Source organism: Aplidium turbinatum, chromosome 6 (genome assembly GCF_918807975.1).
Source record: "Aplidium turbinatum chromosome 6, kaAplTurb1.1, whole genome shotgun sequence".
In the NCBI taxonomy this organism is placed as follows: domain Eukaryota; kingdom Metazoa; phylum Chordata; class Ascidiacea; order Aplousobranchia; family Polyclinidae; genus Aplidium; species Aplidium turbinatum.
The window spans coordinates 11017908-11033281 of NC_137477.1; the positions used below are offsets into that span (position 1 = coordinate 11017908).

Below are 15374 nucleotides of genomic sequence, written 5' to 3' on the forward strand. Positions count from 1 at the left end.
GCACGGTTTATTTGAATACATCAATGAATGTCATTGCATAATGAACTAATTGTTTAAAATCGCTTCCGGCGGTTTTTATCTCTTGCAAACAAATCAATAATTTCTTCAAAGTTTGTAGAAACAAGTAAAGATGAGTTAATCCTCAAAAATATGAGATCATTCATTGTTTACATACTTTAAGCATCAAGGCAAGTACACAAAATAGCCTGCAACTTTTCTATCAACCTAACATTAACTAAACTTTTTTTTTTCTAGGCTCCTTTAAATTTACTAACAGTGAAACAAACCGAACAAGGATTAATAAAAAGGTAAAACGTACATGTTTACTTCAAAGTGCTCCATTTGAGCAAACAAAATGTATATTGTGGAACTATTGCGTTTTTTAAAAATTAACATCTCACTTAACAAGAACTGTCCGGCATGGAGGAACCACGTGGACCTCGTGGCTCTGGGCCAACCTACTTTATTTTGTGGGTGGGCCAGGCCTGGGCCTGGCAATCATGAAAATACAATGTATAAACGATTTCAAGTATTAGGAATGCAACAATGTTATGGAAGGTCTGGAAGGTGGGCGAAGCTCCCCAGATGTCTATAAAAGAGAAAAAGAAATTAAAAAAAACACTAAATATCATCACATTTCAGCAAACAATTTTTATTACAAAGTAGCTTACTGAGAAAGCAATTTCAACCTCTTTGTCGCCGAGTGTGTCACAAATGAATCAAATTTTTTTAGTGGAATATTCAGTCAAGTAGTTTTAGAAGATAGAGAAAAAGCGCTATTTTTATATGTATTTTTTTCAAAAAAAAGCAAATGTCCGTTTCGCCCAGCCTTAGCCTACCCTTTCATTTTATAAAATTCAACACCCCAATTATTATGTAGCCTACACAATAATTTAAAACAAATTAAACACGCTCATTGTCTCTCATTTAGGCATGTGCTGACGGTAAACCATGGCTCAAGAAACAACATATATAGTGGACCATGGGTCACAACAGTCAGTGACCAATGTCCATCTGTGTTTTACTTTAATTATAGTGAAATAAAGTTTAAAAGAACTGGGCTAAATCCTACCCTAGATGGCCCATTACAAATCTATGGTAGGCTTTATGCTTTATTCGAATATGGAAGAGGTAGTTCATGGGTCAAGCATGTTCATGAGTCTATACCTTCCTCTGCAAGACACATTTCATTTTCTACCTGTATTAGCACTGAAATTCATCAATTAATCTTAAAGTCTATGCAGCCTATAACTAGAGCTACTGTATTTGAGTGAGCAATGTGTTTACTTCCCAATATTGCATAATTTTCTGAATTGTTTGTGGCGTAAAACTTTTTACTCCTTCAACCCACTGCTGACACTATGCGGCTCAATGTTTACGGTTAGGTTAATAGTGCCGGCAAAAAAAATCTTTACATTCAGTCGGCAAAAAAAAACTTTACATGTACTGTAAAATCTGCACAAGTTCTTAGCTTACTGTTCCCGCCAAAAGCATTGCGTCACAAAAACGCTTATAGTTACATCATTAGCTACTCTCTGGCAACACTTCACCGTAAAGCCATTGCTCTGCGTGCGTAGTGTTGCTTTCCAGCTTCGTGAATAGTAAGGGGGGTGAAATCGCACAAAATTTTTCATTTTCTCAAAGTTTCAAGGTCTTGCAAAAAAAATTTTAAAAACTAAAATGGGTCAAAAGAAGAAGCAAATGGAAGAAAAACCTCGTGCCTTGACTTCGTTAGAGAAGACAGATTCTTTGATTGCTGTAGCCAGATATATTGGGGTCTCCAGAGAGGCAATTTATTAATTAAAAAGGTGAAATATTCACTCATTGCAAAGATTTTGGTGATACACTGCCTCTCTGGATACCCCAATATCTCTGGCTACAGCAATCACAGAATCTCCCTTCTCTCACAAAGTCAAGGCACAAGGTTCTTTCATTTGCTTCTTCTTTCGACCCATTTTAGTTTTTGAAAATTTTTTGCAAGACCTCGAAACTTTGAGAAAATGAAAAATTTTGTGCGATTTCACCCACCTTACTATTCACGAAGCTGGAAAGCAACACTACGCACGCAGAGCAATGGCTTTACGGCGAAGTGTTGCCAGAGAGTAGGTAATGATGTAACTATAAGCGTTTTTGTGACGCAATGTTTTTGGCGGGAACAGTAAGCTAAGAACTTGTGCAGATTTTACAGTACATGTAAAGTTTTTTTTTGCCGACTGAATGTAAAGATATACTTTGCCGGCACTGTAAAATGGAGAGTGAGAAAAAATTTCAACAACGGAAAAAATAACATGTTTTCTTCGATTTATGTTGGTCACGTCGCCCCCCCCCCTTCCTCTCTTCCCCCCCTTCTCCCCCTTTCCTCTCTTCCGTCGCCTCCCCTAACTCCGCTATTGCATTGAGCCAAACAAGTGGAAGGACTTTAGTTAAACCGATTAGAGTTACAAAACCTCGTAATCAATAATTCTACAAAGAAGTACCGTAACCGATTCTGACAACTTCCACCGAATTATATCAATGTTGACGAGTCTCACGAGACACTTTTTCACCCAATAGAGTCGTTGTTGATCAAACGTTTTATGGTTTGCCTAGGGATATCTGGGTTTGCTGCTTCCATTCATTTACAAATAATGTTTGGCAACTCTGCAACCAGCCAACGTAGGGCAGAATATTTTGAGTGTCCTTCTGTATAATCAAGGGACAAAACAAGAAGCGTAACATGGCATTGCCGGAGGAATTAAGCTACCTTTCTCAACCTGCTTTAAACTTTGAAAGTTTGTTTCATATCAAACAAGAAATATTTGCTCTTCATTTTTTTAAAAGTAGCTTACATAACTTACTTACAATTTGAGTAGAGAGGATGTATTTTTCAACCATATTTTACCATGTTGAATGCCTGTTGTTGCTGAGTTCTGTCTGGTTACGTATAACTTAAGTTACTGCGTGTAGGTAAAGCTTTCTTCAACTCCTTACAAACTGCTTTCACACAAAAGCAAAATAGTCACATAAAAGCATATATTTTCAAACAGTGATCAACGTTACTTATTGAAGTAATAATGTTTATTTTCGAAATACTAATATTGGAATTGAAGCATGATGGACCACGTAATTGCTCACAGAACCCATGATTGTTCGTCTCAATTTTCCCAGCCCCCGAGTCCCAACAATTGCGACATCTGCAGGGTTTGTATTGAAATGCTTAATCAAAGCTTCTCCGGCTGTTCCTCCATTTTGTCTAAGGAACACAAACTGACAGGATATCTGAAAAAAAGCAACATTTGGAAGGGTATGTTGGAAGCTATACGAAAATAAATGATTAGCGAAAGCCAAACCCTGGAGACATTAACCAACATCACTAAGCTAAAATTCCATTGATTCACAATCAACAAAGACTGTTAATCGCTGCCCGGTATATGTCACCAAATTTTCTTCTACACATTTCATCTTCATCGGTAGTGTAGCGAAATGGATCGCTACAGTAGGCTTTGACGAACTGACAGAAGCCTCAATATTTAAACCGATAATTAATAGGCTACCGTACGAAAGAAAACTGCTCGGTACAAAACCGGAAAGTATTTTTTTTCGCATTATACTGTAGTTAAATTAGGCTATATTCCGGTAAGCCTATGCATTCTTGGTGAGATTGTGTAGCTGAAGATATGGAAACAGTAAAAGTGAAAGAGGAAGATGATGCTGACAGAGTGAAGTGGAGGACTGCAATCTGCACAGGCGATCCCACTTGAAATGGAAATAAAGCTATAAGAAGATTCTTGGTAAATAGTAAGATTACAGAAATTTTAGATCAATTTTTACTGATATTTGATTACAAGGAATTAATTCAATATCTGATTACCTGAGAAGAATCAGCTAAAGCAAGAAATCTTTCTTTCACTTCATCGACTTTAGCTTTGCACTTTGCAACGCATGAATCAAATTCTTCTTGGGGAAAAACCGCTTGTTCTGTTAAGGAAAACTGATCTTAGACTTCTTCACGCTTAATTGGTTGTTGTTTTTCTGACACATTTTGTTATGGAATAAATGGATATTGCAATCTTGAAATTCGTAGAGACAAAGCGGTAGCTTGATATCGAATAGTTACAATATTAAAACAAAAATTTAACTCAATTTTAAGGTATTTGTTTCAATTAATTATTATTAACATAGTTTTCATTGATGCATTGGTGAGATAGACAAGGATGCTCTATGCAGCTTTAAATTATTTAGGTTAAATTTGAAAATTATAACGAAATAATTTAATCTTCCGTTACTAACCATAACAAACAAAACTAGGAACCTTTGGTTCATCACTGACATGAACGATGAATACACTATTGGAAGGCTGATGCAAGTCCTTGCAATACCCTAAAAAATAAAATGTTATTTGATAATCCAGATTTAAAATAAAGTATTTAAATTAAAGTAAAGATCTAGCTTACTTAAAATTGATGTCATAATTGTGAGTCCTATGTTTTACATTCTAGTCCGCATATATCCATACAAAATCATTACGGTTGACCACTAGAGATTTTCTTTTTTAAGTACGACAGTCCAAGTTTGAAAGTTGTTTGTAGCCATTTATGTGTTTTCCTTCAAAAAGTGAAATTTTGTGAGGGAATCGTAGTGGCAAAGGAAACTCACATAAAATTTACTAAGCACACGCAGTTGAGACCCTAAGCTTATTCAAACAATAAGCTAAGTTGTGATTCCAGCCCAAACAGCTTAGCCAGTTTTATCGACCACTCATTATTTTAGTTTAGCTACACCTACATTGATATGCCGTTCTTCTTAAAATTTGGCAATAAATTGCAGCTTTAAAATCAAAAAGTAGACTCGTTTCTTAGCTTTCTGTATTGGATGTTTTGAAAGCAGTGAGTACCACAACTCGAAGTTGTATTAAATTGCTCAGAACATTAAATTTTTGTCATACTCACATTTGAAAGCTTCTTCCGAGGTCAAACTTCCATCAACGCAAACAACAATTTTCATGGTTTCTGGTATTTTGGTTTACCTCGCAGTTATTTTACAATGTAGGCAACCTATTTTAAAACTGTCAAAGCTATTCGAAATGTTAAAAGACCTGCAAGACGCGCAACCAGCCGTTATGCCGTGTAAATTGATGTAGTCTTGCGACGATAGAATTGACACAAAACTACAGGTAATAGAAGATCGGAATACTATGATTGGCAAAGTTTCATGACTCCACTGAAACCTATAGGCCTATATCTACACTCTACAGTTACAAATTTCTTGAGACCAAATGTTTGATCTTGAACGCAATAACTGTTGAAAAAAAATACGAATGCAATAAACTTTCTTCAGTATTCAAGGAAATAAAAGCATAGGCGCATGTGTGATCCTTATTCTTTACTCTTACATTTTAACCTTAGAGTTGGCAACTGTAATCTGTGCCGTTCCGAAGACTGAAATGCTTCCTGACAATTATTGTAGAGCTAAAACCAAAATATCGTTCATAGATTTGCTGAAACAGAAAAACTTCTGGAGACTCATCTGTTATTTCTTATTTTATTTAATGTTTATTTATATCAGGCAAGAAATATACTTTGCTTGCTCTAAGAGTTAGCATCAAAACTTTCAGGATGTAGTTGCAAAATCGCAAAGTTTATAACAACAGAGACAGTAGATGTTTAATATTTTCACCAATTCACTTTCTTAGTTTCTTGGAATGGAATAGCCTACTCATGAGCGATTGATATAATAGCACTCGTTTTCTCTTGCGAGTGCATATTAACAATATTGATTTGTTAATAATTAATTGACATGCTAGTGACATAAATGCTACTGAACATATCCTGGAATGTAAAACCTTGTTTTACATGATAGGTATTGGTAAGAACACAAAGTTAGGATTACTGCGAACTCTCGTTTTCCCAATTGCCACGTATGGATGTGAGATTTGGACATGCAGAAAACATGACTTTAAAAAGCTAAGAAGTTTTGAAATGTGGTGCTACAGGAAGCTGTTACGTATCAGCTGGATGGAAAGAAAAACGAATGAATTTGTTACCCCAAAAATAGACGATGACTGTAGTCTCATTAACAATATTAACCTCAAAAAATTAAGATATTTCGGACACATAGCAAGAAACAACTTGTTGAAATATTAAATTTTGACTTCGATGGTGCAAGGAAAACGAACAAAAGGACGACAAAAAATGAAACATATTGACGATATCAAGCAAATTACTGAAATAAAAAGTATGCCAGAAGTACTAGCAAAAAAAAAAAAAAAAACAGAGAAAAATGGAGTTCATATGGGAGGCCACAGGTGATCAAATCTGTTGAAGAAAAACATGGAATATACAAAACTAATGCATCCCATCTATAATTTCTGTAATTGCATTGCCAAATAGTTTATCGTGTAAGCTGTATGACTGTAAGGCGTTTTTTTATAAGTTTCTGGAAAGATTATTCGGCTATGAAGCTGACTTTCGTTAGATACATTTTCGCCCCAGCACTATTGTGCCGGCAAGACAGCTGTGCAATGTGCATCTATAATATATATATCCAAACGCAATAAATACAATAAGTATCTTGATAAATGTAATAACCCGTACCACAACTCAACGTCGTCTATTTTAATTCAAATATTTTGCTAAACCTTTTTCTTATTACTCAAATTAGATGCAGTCCATTGTAGCCTTGTCATCTAAAGATGCTGGAACACGTTCGGTTTATTTCGTAGCCTATTACAAAATTACAACACAAACACTCGCAATAACAAACAGACAGAAGCAAAAAATACAAAGTGGCAAAACCTATTAATTTAAAACGTTCATTATACTGTAGCCTATACCTGTTATAGCCTACAGTGCCTATAGGCTGTTACAAACAAATTCATTTCGTAAATATTTCAACAATTATTTTATTTCTTTGTGTTTTCGGTTTTGTTCCACCAAGCCGTTGAGATCAATTGTTGGTCTTGCTACCAGGGCTGTAGAGTCTGAGTCAGTGGGATTTTGGTGTGTCTGTAGTCGGAGTCGTTCAAAAAACAGCCGACTCCGACTTGATAAAAACGATAAACAATATAATTTTTGTTTGGAATACATTTTTTCAAAATATTGTTTCTTGTTCTCCGTATTGCACTCTAAACCTTCACCAGAAAATAAAAGTGTAGGTTTTTGTCAGTTTTGTGAAAGTCGCCGTGTCAATTTTGATTACAAATTTAGTGAAATTAATTTTTAAAAAATGAAAGGAACAAAAGTTCAATAAAATCTGGCAACCCTCTAAAACCTGGCAACACTGAAGCCGGAGTCGGAATTAGTCCGTTATAAACTGAGGAGTTGGAGTGGTCTATTTTGTCGCCCGATACCACAGCAATGGCGGATTCAGAACGTAATTTATGGGTGGGCCTAGGAAATATCTTGGTGGGCCTTCACTAATAATGCCATGGCGGACCAGCATACAAAAACTTAGAGTTGCCGGAGCTTCTACACACGCCGGAGTCTCCTAGGTTTCGAGTAAAAAAAGTTAATTATGTTATCATAATCCGAACTGTCAATGAGTTGTCTTTCAAAAGACAAAAGTTTCATGTTGTTAAGGCGTCCAGTCAGCATGGATGATCTCAAGCGCGTTTGGATCTTGTTTGTTTGCGGAGAAAAGTCTCTCAACGCTGTAGGACGTGTAAGGCAGTGTTATGGTGGTCCTTAAAACACTGTTCATGTTCGGGAAAATGTCAGCAGGGCAGCTGTCCAGTACTTCCATTAATGTAGGAAAGTTTTCCCGATCCATTAAAATGATGTATGTAGGCGATTACCTTCTTGGGCATCCTTTCAGAGATAAACTAAAAAGAGTAATTCTCTAGTTCAACACAAAGCGCAAAGTAAATATTGTTGTTACTTTCATTACTACATTTCATTCCTGGTTAATCTATTAAAAAAATAGCCCAAAATGTGAAGGCAAAGGCAATATAGCTTTCGAAACGTTGGCTAACATAAGTTTAGTGTTCACATTTTGGGCTCTTTCTTTTTTTGTTACATTTCACCTTCTTTTCAATGAACGTTGATTGTCATACACATGGTAGCAAAGTTTCCAAGACCAAAGGCAGAAATAAATTTATTAAAGTCCAGTTGGTTTATGCTATGTGTGAAAATGAAGTATAAAACTCTTGGTAGTTAAGAAATATTTATTATAACAAACCATCTCTCCTGTTTTGTACAAGGGATAGACTCATCAGAAAAATTGCAAAGGCAAAGAATTGAATTATGACGTTTGCTAACGAGCCAAGCCGGGGATGGCTCAGTACTTTTACGATAACTTTACGTTTGTCAACGTTGTATCGAATTAAAAATTATGAACTTTTAATACAAGCTTCAAACCAATTATTGTCAAATTCGAATATAATCAACTTGCTGCGTCATACGTTCACCATTCCCTGTGGTATGTGCGTGAAAATGAGCAGTTGCTACTTCCTATAACCGCAATCTAACCCGGTATCGCTTTGCGGTTGCCTTTCTTGTGGATTTATTTTCGATGATCTCCTGAGACCTGGTCGACAGTTGCCAATAACTCAAAACTGATGGCTTTAATAAAACGTGAACTCCAGGGCTTCTTATGGGCATGCTCGAAACATGTTTATATAAAGGATCATAATTTACTATAAGTATATAAACACTCTGCTGGAACTTTCCTGGCATTTAGGTAGTAACATACCTATTGAAACTAGGTGGGTACTTGATTTTATTTCAATGCATTTGGTGTGATAAGCAGTAACAAATTAACCTAACTACTTCTTCAATACATTAAAAGAAAACGTTCACTTTTTTATGCCACTAGGTTAGAATGTGCAATAATACCTTTTTCTAAATCTACAGTCAGCATTTGATTAAAATTCAAAGTTGTTGTTCAAGTTAGCCTTAGTTCAGCTGAGTTTACAAAAGTGGAAAGTTTTTTTTTTCAGACAATCAAAAGTAATTGAAAATCTATCACATAAACGTTGTAGCTTTTCTGAAATTTGACAGTTTAGTATAGAGTTTAAAAAATACGACTGTAACTTAAATTTTCAAAAATTGCAAAAATACCGTATCAGCATCACAAAGAAAAACGAGCCTATATCGTAGAAAATCAACCGTGCTTTGCATTCGATTATGCAGTAGCCTAATATCAATAAATTAAACGTTAATAGAGATGCACTGAATTATAAGAAATATAACAACGTAGAAAAAGTGTATGAGAATGTGTGAAGAAAGCAAATAACCAGACATCTAATAACTCTATTACTTCAATTCTTGCAAAATTTCAAACATTACAACTATGTATTTCTTTCATGCCTGGAAAGATGTGATTCTTTCGGTTCCCATAACGATTTAATCATAAAATAATTATAATGCACGAAGGACTCATCAATGCAACAAATTTGAAAAATTGCCAAACACAGCGAGTGCAGGAAAGCTAATGTGTCGAAGAATATGTTTTCGTCAAATGTAGCTCTGTCTTGATGAGCAAAATATATAGCTGTGATCTCATGCTCTTTGCAGAGTATCCGTTTTCATTAGTCAAAAATAGTATCCTAAAAATTAAAAAGAGTTGTTGGTATTCGCTTCAAGCATAGTTTTTTATGTTTTTTTCTTTGTGATGCTACTATTGGCGTACCAAATAGGTCTGAAACAAATCCTTTCAACATGTGCCTTAAAACCTTATGCTGAAAGTTTCTAGTGCCTGAGAAAATTTAAGCACATTTCAAATACAAGTTTTGCTTTGCACAGACTTTTTGACTTGTCAACCCAGATTCGGAGTTCATCATGGTTCCGAGGCCAACAAACAAGGAGACTGCAAAAGGTATAATTTAACTATTTTGAAACATGAGTAGGCCTATAGTTCTGTGATATAAAAATACTTGCGTGTAATCGTTTTTTTGTTTGTTTAATTAAAAATGCTACGTCTCATGCAGACTTTGAACAAGAACATGAGAATGAGTCAATTTATCGGTTTTTGCTCTAATCAGCTTAACTCTACTGCAATTAGAATAGGGTGTAGCGGTTGTAGTCCGACCTGATTCCAAATCCTGATTCTAAAAGTTTAGTTTCAATATCCTTTTAGAATTTAGATCATCAGTTTTGGTTTGTCCTAACAATTTTAAGCCAATGACTAATCTTTTTTATTCAAGTTTCGCCCTTATGACAAACAAATATTGTGATCTAATTTTTACAACTATTCGGAAATATGCCTGACCAGTAGGCTAATTGTTCAGCTTTAGGCAAAATTCATCGCTTGGGAACACGAAGCCATAAGATACCATTTGCAAAATTTATGGAAAAAAGGCGTTTTTTTAATTCAAGAACCATTGAAAAATTATAGGTCAACGCAAACAAGAGATATCGTCGTATCTTTTTTTTGTCCATATTTTATCTTTTACATCAACTGAGTTTTCATTTGAATAACAAACATGTGGGATTGTCTTGTTTAAATCATATGCCTGCTATTATATCAGTCTATATCTGTATCTGTCGGCTGCATTGTGGTGAGAGCCCTGAAACACCGTTCGAAAGGGCGCTGGTTCGATACCGCTGAAGAGCATGCGGCTGTGTCTTTAGCAAGACACTTAAAGGCATGCCTGAAGGTGGTCATGAAGATTGGCTTCCTTGCCTTCCTGTCCACTTAATCTAAATCTTCAATCAACAGGCGTAGGCCTAAACCTGGATACGACAAAATGTCTGTTTTTGCTCTTATAACGCAAATTAGTTGATTTACTGTGTACAAGAGTCTCCCTGTAGGCATTTTAGAGTTACTGATGTTTGACTCTAAACGTGCTCAAAATTACCTGTTTGTAATAATCGAAAAGTTTAGCCTTTTATTGCTAAAATGTTTGCAAATTTTAATTGCATTTTATGCAGGGGAGTGTGGGCCAGGGGATGACCCGATGCCATTTCTTCAGCCAACCGAAAAGGAAAAGATTTCGTTCGCCTCTCAAAGCTACGATGGTAAAAAGAACGTGTGGGTTCCCCATAAGAAAGAAGGTTTCTTAAAAGCTGAAATACAAAGCACAAGTGGAGAAAAGGTCACCTTAAAAACATCTAAAGGAGAGGTAAAATTTAAATATAAAGTATTTTTGCAAAGTCAAGATATTTTTTTATTATTGCTTTCGTCTTCGTTAATTTCTTCAAGCGAATTTTATAGTCAAGCTAGTCAAGCCTACTACGGCATTAGTATCGAATAGGATATCACTCTTTAAAGTTTGACCGCATTAGTTGGTTATTGAAGAAGTTTACTGAGCTTAAATTTTTATGTTCTGATATAGCTATTTCCAGTGCCCCTTTGCTGTTATTTTTCTGATGCAGGCAATCCTGGTTTTGGTTGTTCTTTTCTTTGCCACTTTTTCGAAAAAATACGTTACGTTTTTCTTTTGTTTGTTTTGTCTGGACGCGGCTATATATTTGCAGATTTGTTTGTATTTGTGTCGGTTGATATTTGCTTTCAATAAAGTTCCGCTTGAATAAAGACATTGCACGTTCTGGTGTTGTCACAATATTGAAGCCTACATTAAAAAGTTATTCCAAATAAGGATATTTTTATGTCATTTGCAGACTGTGACTATCAAAAAAGATGATATCCAGCAAATGAACCCTCCTAAGTTTGAGCAGACAGCTGACATGGCCAACATGACATTTCTGAATGAAGCCAGCGTTTTGAACAACTTACGCACAAGATATCAATGCTTGAGAATTTACGTAAGATTTACGAAACTTAAAATGTCAACTATTCTACTCTAAAACTTGATTGTAGCCTATTTTTAAGTAAGTAAAATTACAATTTTTCAAAAGTAAATTCCTACACTGGTCATGCAACTGGATAAAACAGTTAAAAGTATTTAAAAGAATACCCAAAAAGTTTTTTCTAAACGATATTTTGTGTTTCAACGCTAGATTTCCTTTTCTTGGTATGATTTCGAAGCGTTTTTCATAGCGTAATTAACGCTATGTTTCATTAAAATTTTGCTTCACTAAAAATAAATTTATTCCGTACAGCTTTAATATTTGATGTGAAAAAAAAAAACTCATATTAGCCTATTTGTTTATCTTTAGACTTACTCTGGTTTGTTCTGCGTCTGTGTGAACCCATACAAGTGGTTACCTGTTTACGGAGCAAAAGTTGTGGGGATGTACCGCGGAAAAAAGCGCTCCGAAATGGCTCCTCATCTCTTCTCTGTGGCCGATAACGCTTATCACGACATGTTGATGGACCGCGAAAACCAATCTATTCTCATCACGTAAGAGTAGTAAACCACATACCAGTTTTGCTATTTTAAAATGTAAAACTTGAAATTAAAAAATTGCTAACTTACAAAAACAAACTTTTGCCAAAAACAAAAAGCTAAAAATTTTCAAAGCGATAGATAGAAAACCATGTAGCCAGTGGTGGGATTCGGCCGGTTTGCACCAGCTCGCGCAAATCGCTACCAAAAAATTAAAAAATTTGCCAAACCGGTTCCTCATCGACTTTTTCCATTGGACCTAATATAATCACCGTACGCAGAGTTGCCTGATGTAGCCAATTTTAGTCAAAGCAAATTGATTCTGTATAACTAGATTGATTGAAACTATTGCATGTATTTGCAAGAGAAAATTTTAAAGCAAATATATTTTATTTTGCTGTGCAGTAAAATCGAATTGCACAATATTGCACAATATTTAAATCAAATTGCACAAAATTATGACTACACTAGTTACTAAATTTAAATCAACAATCTAAAAACAAGTGAGGTTGAGTGCGTTCAAAGAAAGACTTATTTTTCATTTAACTGCCAAGGTTATTGCGTATTCCAGGCAATTTTTCAACTACATCAAATGGTTTGCATCATTTCAAAACTGGCCTTGAATCTTATTGTAAGTGTCGGCTGTGTGGCCAAGTGACGAGGCCGTGTGCCAGATGGCCAAAAGGTTGTTGGTTTGACAATCACACCTATAAATGCACACCTTGTTTGTTGTTTTATCAAAAAAGTGTTTGGAATAGACTTGACTAACAGCTTTCTCGCTTTTTGTTGCGCTGATTAGGCTATTATTATTTTTTTTTATCTCCGAGCACATAAAAGTTGTTTTGATTTTATTTGCAGTGGTGAATCTGGTGCTGGGAAGACAGAGAACACCAAGAAGGTTATCCAGTACTTTGCCAACATTGCTGCTAGTGGAGCTGCACCAAAAGAAGGTGAGAAGAAAGCTAATCTGGAGGACCAGATTGTCCAAACGAATCCTGTGCTAGAAGCTTGGGGGAATGCTAAAACAATCCGAAACAACAACTCGTCTAGATTTGTAAGTATTAACTGTTAGGTCTATCTCTAAAATTACTTTTAAAGCCTAATACATTTTAAATTGCTTATAGTGGCCTTGGTTGAGCACATAAGCCAAAATGAACAGAAGGTGAACTCATGTCAAGCAAACAGGAGCCCGCTGCAGAATTTCCACATTTTCAACTATTCTTTTAAATGTGGATCCGGTCATTTAGAATTACATACCTAAACTTACTGCAAGTGTCATATACACCTAAAGGTATGAGTTTATAGGCTACCATACATACAATAGCCTATACTGTAGGCATTTTGTATTGCCAGCCTAGCTGCCTATAGCTGTGTTCGTCGCTCAAAGCCCCCTATAATTAACTTTCACGGTAGCGGGCACAGTATGCACGACTGTTAAGATTAGGCTTAAAAATAAGTTTGCAATGTGAGTAGATAACATTCTCTGAATATTAATCGGTAAATGATTTCAGGGAAAATTCATCCGCATTCATTTCGGAACAAGTGGGAAACTCTCTGGAGGAGACATCGAGTCTTATCTTCTCGAAAAGTCACGTGTCATCTTTCAGTTGAAGGCTGAGCGAGGATATCATATCTTCTATCAGGTAAAAGTGGATGTGATATACTGTATATTCTCTAATGAAAATTTTTCATTCTTTATCATTCACTGCATAAGTGCATAGCCGCTTAATCTGATGAAAGAATCTTCTAATTCTATCTATAACATTGTAAGTAAAGACAAAGAGTGGATATTTGCAAAATAAACCTGAAAGTATAAAGACTCACGTATTTTTTGTATTTTATTTTTTATCTTAAGTCGCGTCAATTGCAGCCTAGATTTGTTTAAAAAAGCACTAGAATAATTGTGTTGAAACTGCAGGGTTTTTGTAACTCACGATAAGCCAGATATGATATTATAAATACTACAAAAACGTAAGTTGTTTTGGAAAAATTATAATACGCTAAACTACACTTTTAATGTCAAAAAACGCGGATACACATTTTTAAAATCATAAAAGATATCTACTAATATGTTGAATTATAGTTCTAAAGTGCCTTCACCTTAACAGTGTTTGTTTGTTTGTTTGTTTGTTTATCTTTATCCTGCATTGCGGGAAAGCGGACTTGAGCGCTATGCATCGGTGTACGCCTTCCGACATACACCTGACCCACGCTGCAGCCGACGGCAATGTCTGTTTCCGGTTGTCTACTCTACTTATGACTTAAATTTGGTATTATCCATTACTCGAAATCGACCACTGGGTAGAGGCAATTATCGTAAAGTTTCTTGCCCAGAGAAACAACAGCAAGTGCGAGTGGCTGGAGTCGAACATGCAGGCTCTCGACTGCGAGCCCAACGCGCTAACCACTCGGCGATTGAATGGTGGTAGCCTACAGACGTTCATACAGACTACAGTGGTAGCCTACATGAACAAATACGCAAAAAACACCTCACAAATAGGCTACAAATTTAGCAATATTGATATTATGTAGTCTTCTAAAATTGATACTGTCTTTCAGATTATGTCTTGTGGAAACAAAGAGTTTCTGGATTCGCTGCAAATCAGCGATAACCCTCGTGATTATTTGTGGGTGAGCCAAGGAGTGGTGACGGTTGATAACATGGACGACAAGCAGGAGTTCGACTTCACTGATGTAAGCGGTTTTTTGTCATTTTACATTTTATTGTGTCGTTAATTGTGTTTTGTTTTAAATTTGTCTTCTTACGTTTTCAGTTTATGAAAGGGCTTAATTGAGACAGCGCAGTTGTGTCTAACCTTTAAGACCTCATTTGTCGCCTGAAAAATTTCTTCTCTGAATGGCTGTGTTGATCTCAACTGCAGAGACAACTGTTGATCTCAACTCATGGTTATAATATGAATGGTATAATGTAGGCTACGCATATGTAATGTACGCCATGTTATACTTGCAACTTTGCAAGTTAGCATCCAATCAAACGTTGTAATTTTCGAACGCTTTATTTTCCAGGAAGCTTTCCGTATTCTTGGCTTTACTGACGATGAGAAATTTGGAGCTTACAGGTTAACTGCTGGTGTCATGCAGTTTGGAAGCATGGTGTATAAGCAAAAGCCAAGAGACGAGCAAGCAGAAGTTGATTCTGTTGAGGGTG

At 35.7% G+C, this 15374-nt stretch overlaps 2 protein-coding genes across 4 annotated transcripts in view; one reads left to right on the top strand and one right to left on the bottom strand.

Moving 5' to 3' along the window:
• Window positions 1-3004: 3004 nt before the first annotated feature.
• Window positions 3005-5070, bottom strand: LOC145771522 (universal stress protein YxiE-like). Its single transcript, XM_082583218.1, has 4 exons — window positions 4929-5070; window positions 4270-4359; window positions 3851-3957; window positions 3005-3258 (listed from the first exon to the last, which is right to left on the bottom strand). The coding sequence occupies exons 1-4, from the start codon at window positions 4981-4983 to the stop codon at window positions 3058-3060; spliced, it is 453 nt and encodes a 150-aa protein (XP_082439344.1). The 5' UTR covers window positions 4984-5070; the 3' UTR covers window positions 3005-3057.
• A 3594-nt stretch (window positions 5071-8664) lies between these two features.
• The window catches only part of LOC145771560 (uncharacterized), a 30663-nt gene continuing 23953 nt past the window's right edge, over window positions 8665-15374 (top strand). For all 3 annotated transcript variants that reach the window (XM_082583262.1, XM_082583263.1, XM_082583264.1), the window contains exons 1-9: window positions 8665-8680; window positions 9720-9792; window positions 10848-11038; window positions 11538-11681; window positions 12036-12220; window positions 13064-13259; window positions 13717-13848; window positions 14765-14899; window positions 15233-15371. In XM_082583262.1, coding sequence (XP_082439388.1) covers window positions 9756-9792; window positions 10848-11038; window positions 11538-11681; window positions 12036-12220; window positions 13064-13259; window positions 13717-13848; window positions 14765-14899; window positions 15233-15371 — 1159 coding nt within the window. In that variant the 5' untranslated portion in view covers window positions 8665-8680; window positions 9720-9755. The remainder of the gene's footprint in view (window positions 8681-9719; window positions 9793-10847; window positions 11039-11537; window positions 11682-12035; window positions 12221-13063; window positions 13260-13716; window positions 13849-14764; window positions 14900-15232; window positions 15372-15374) is intronic.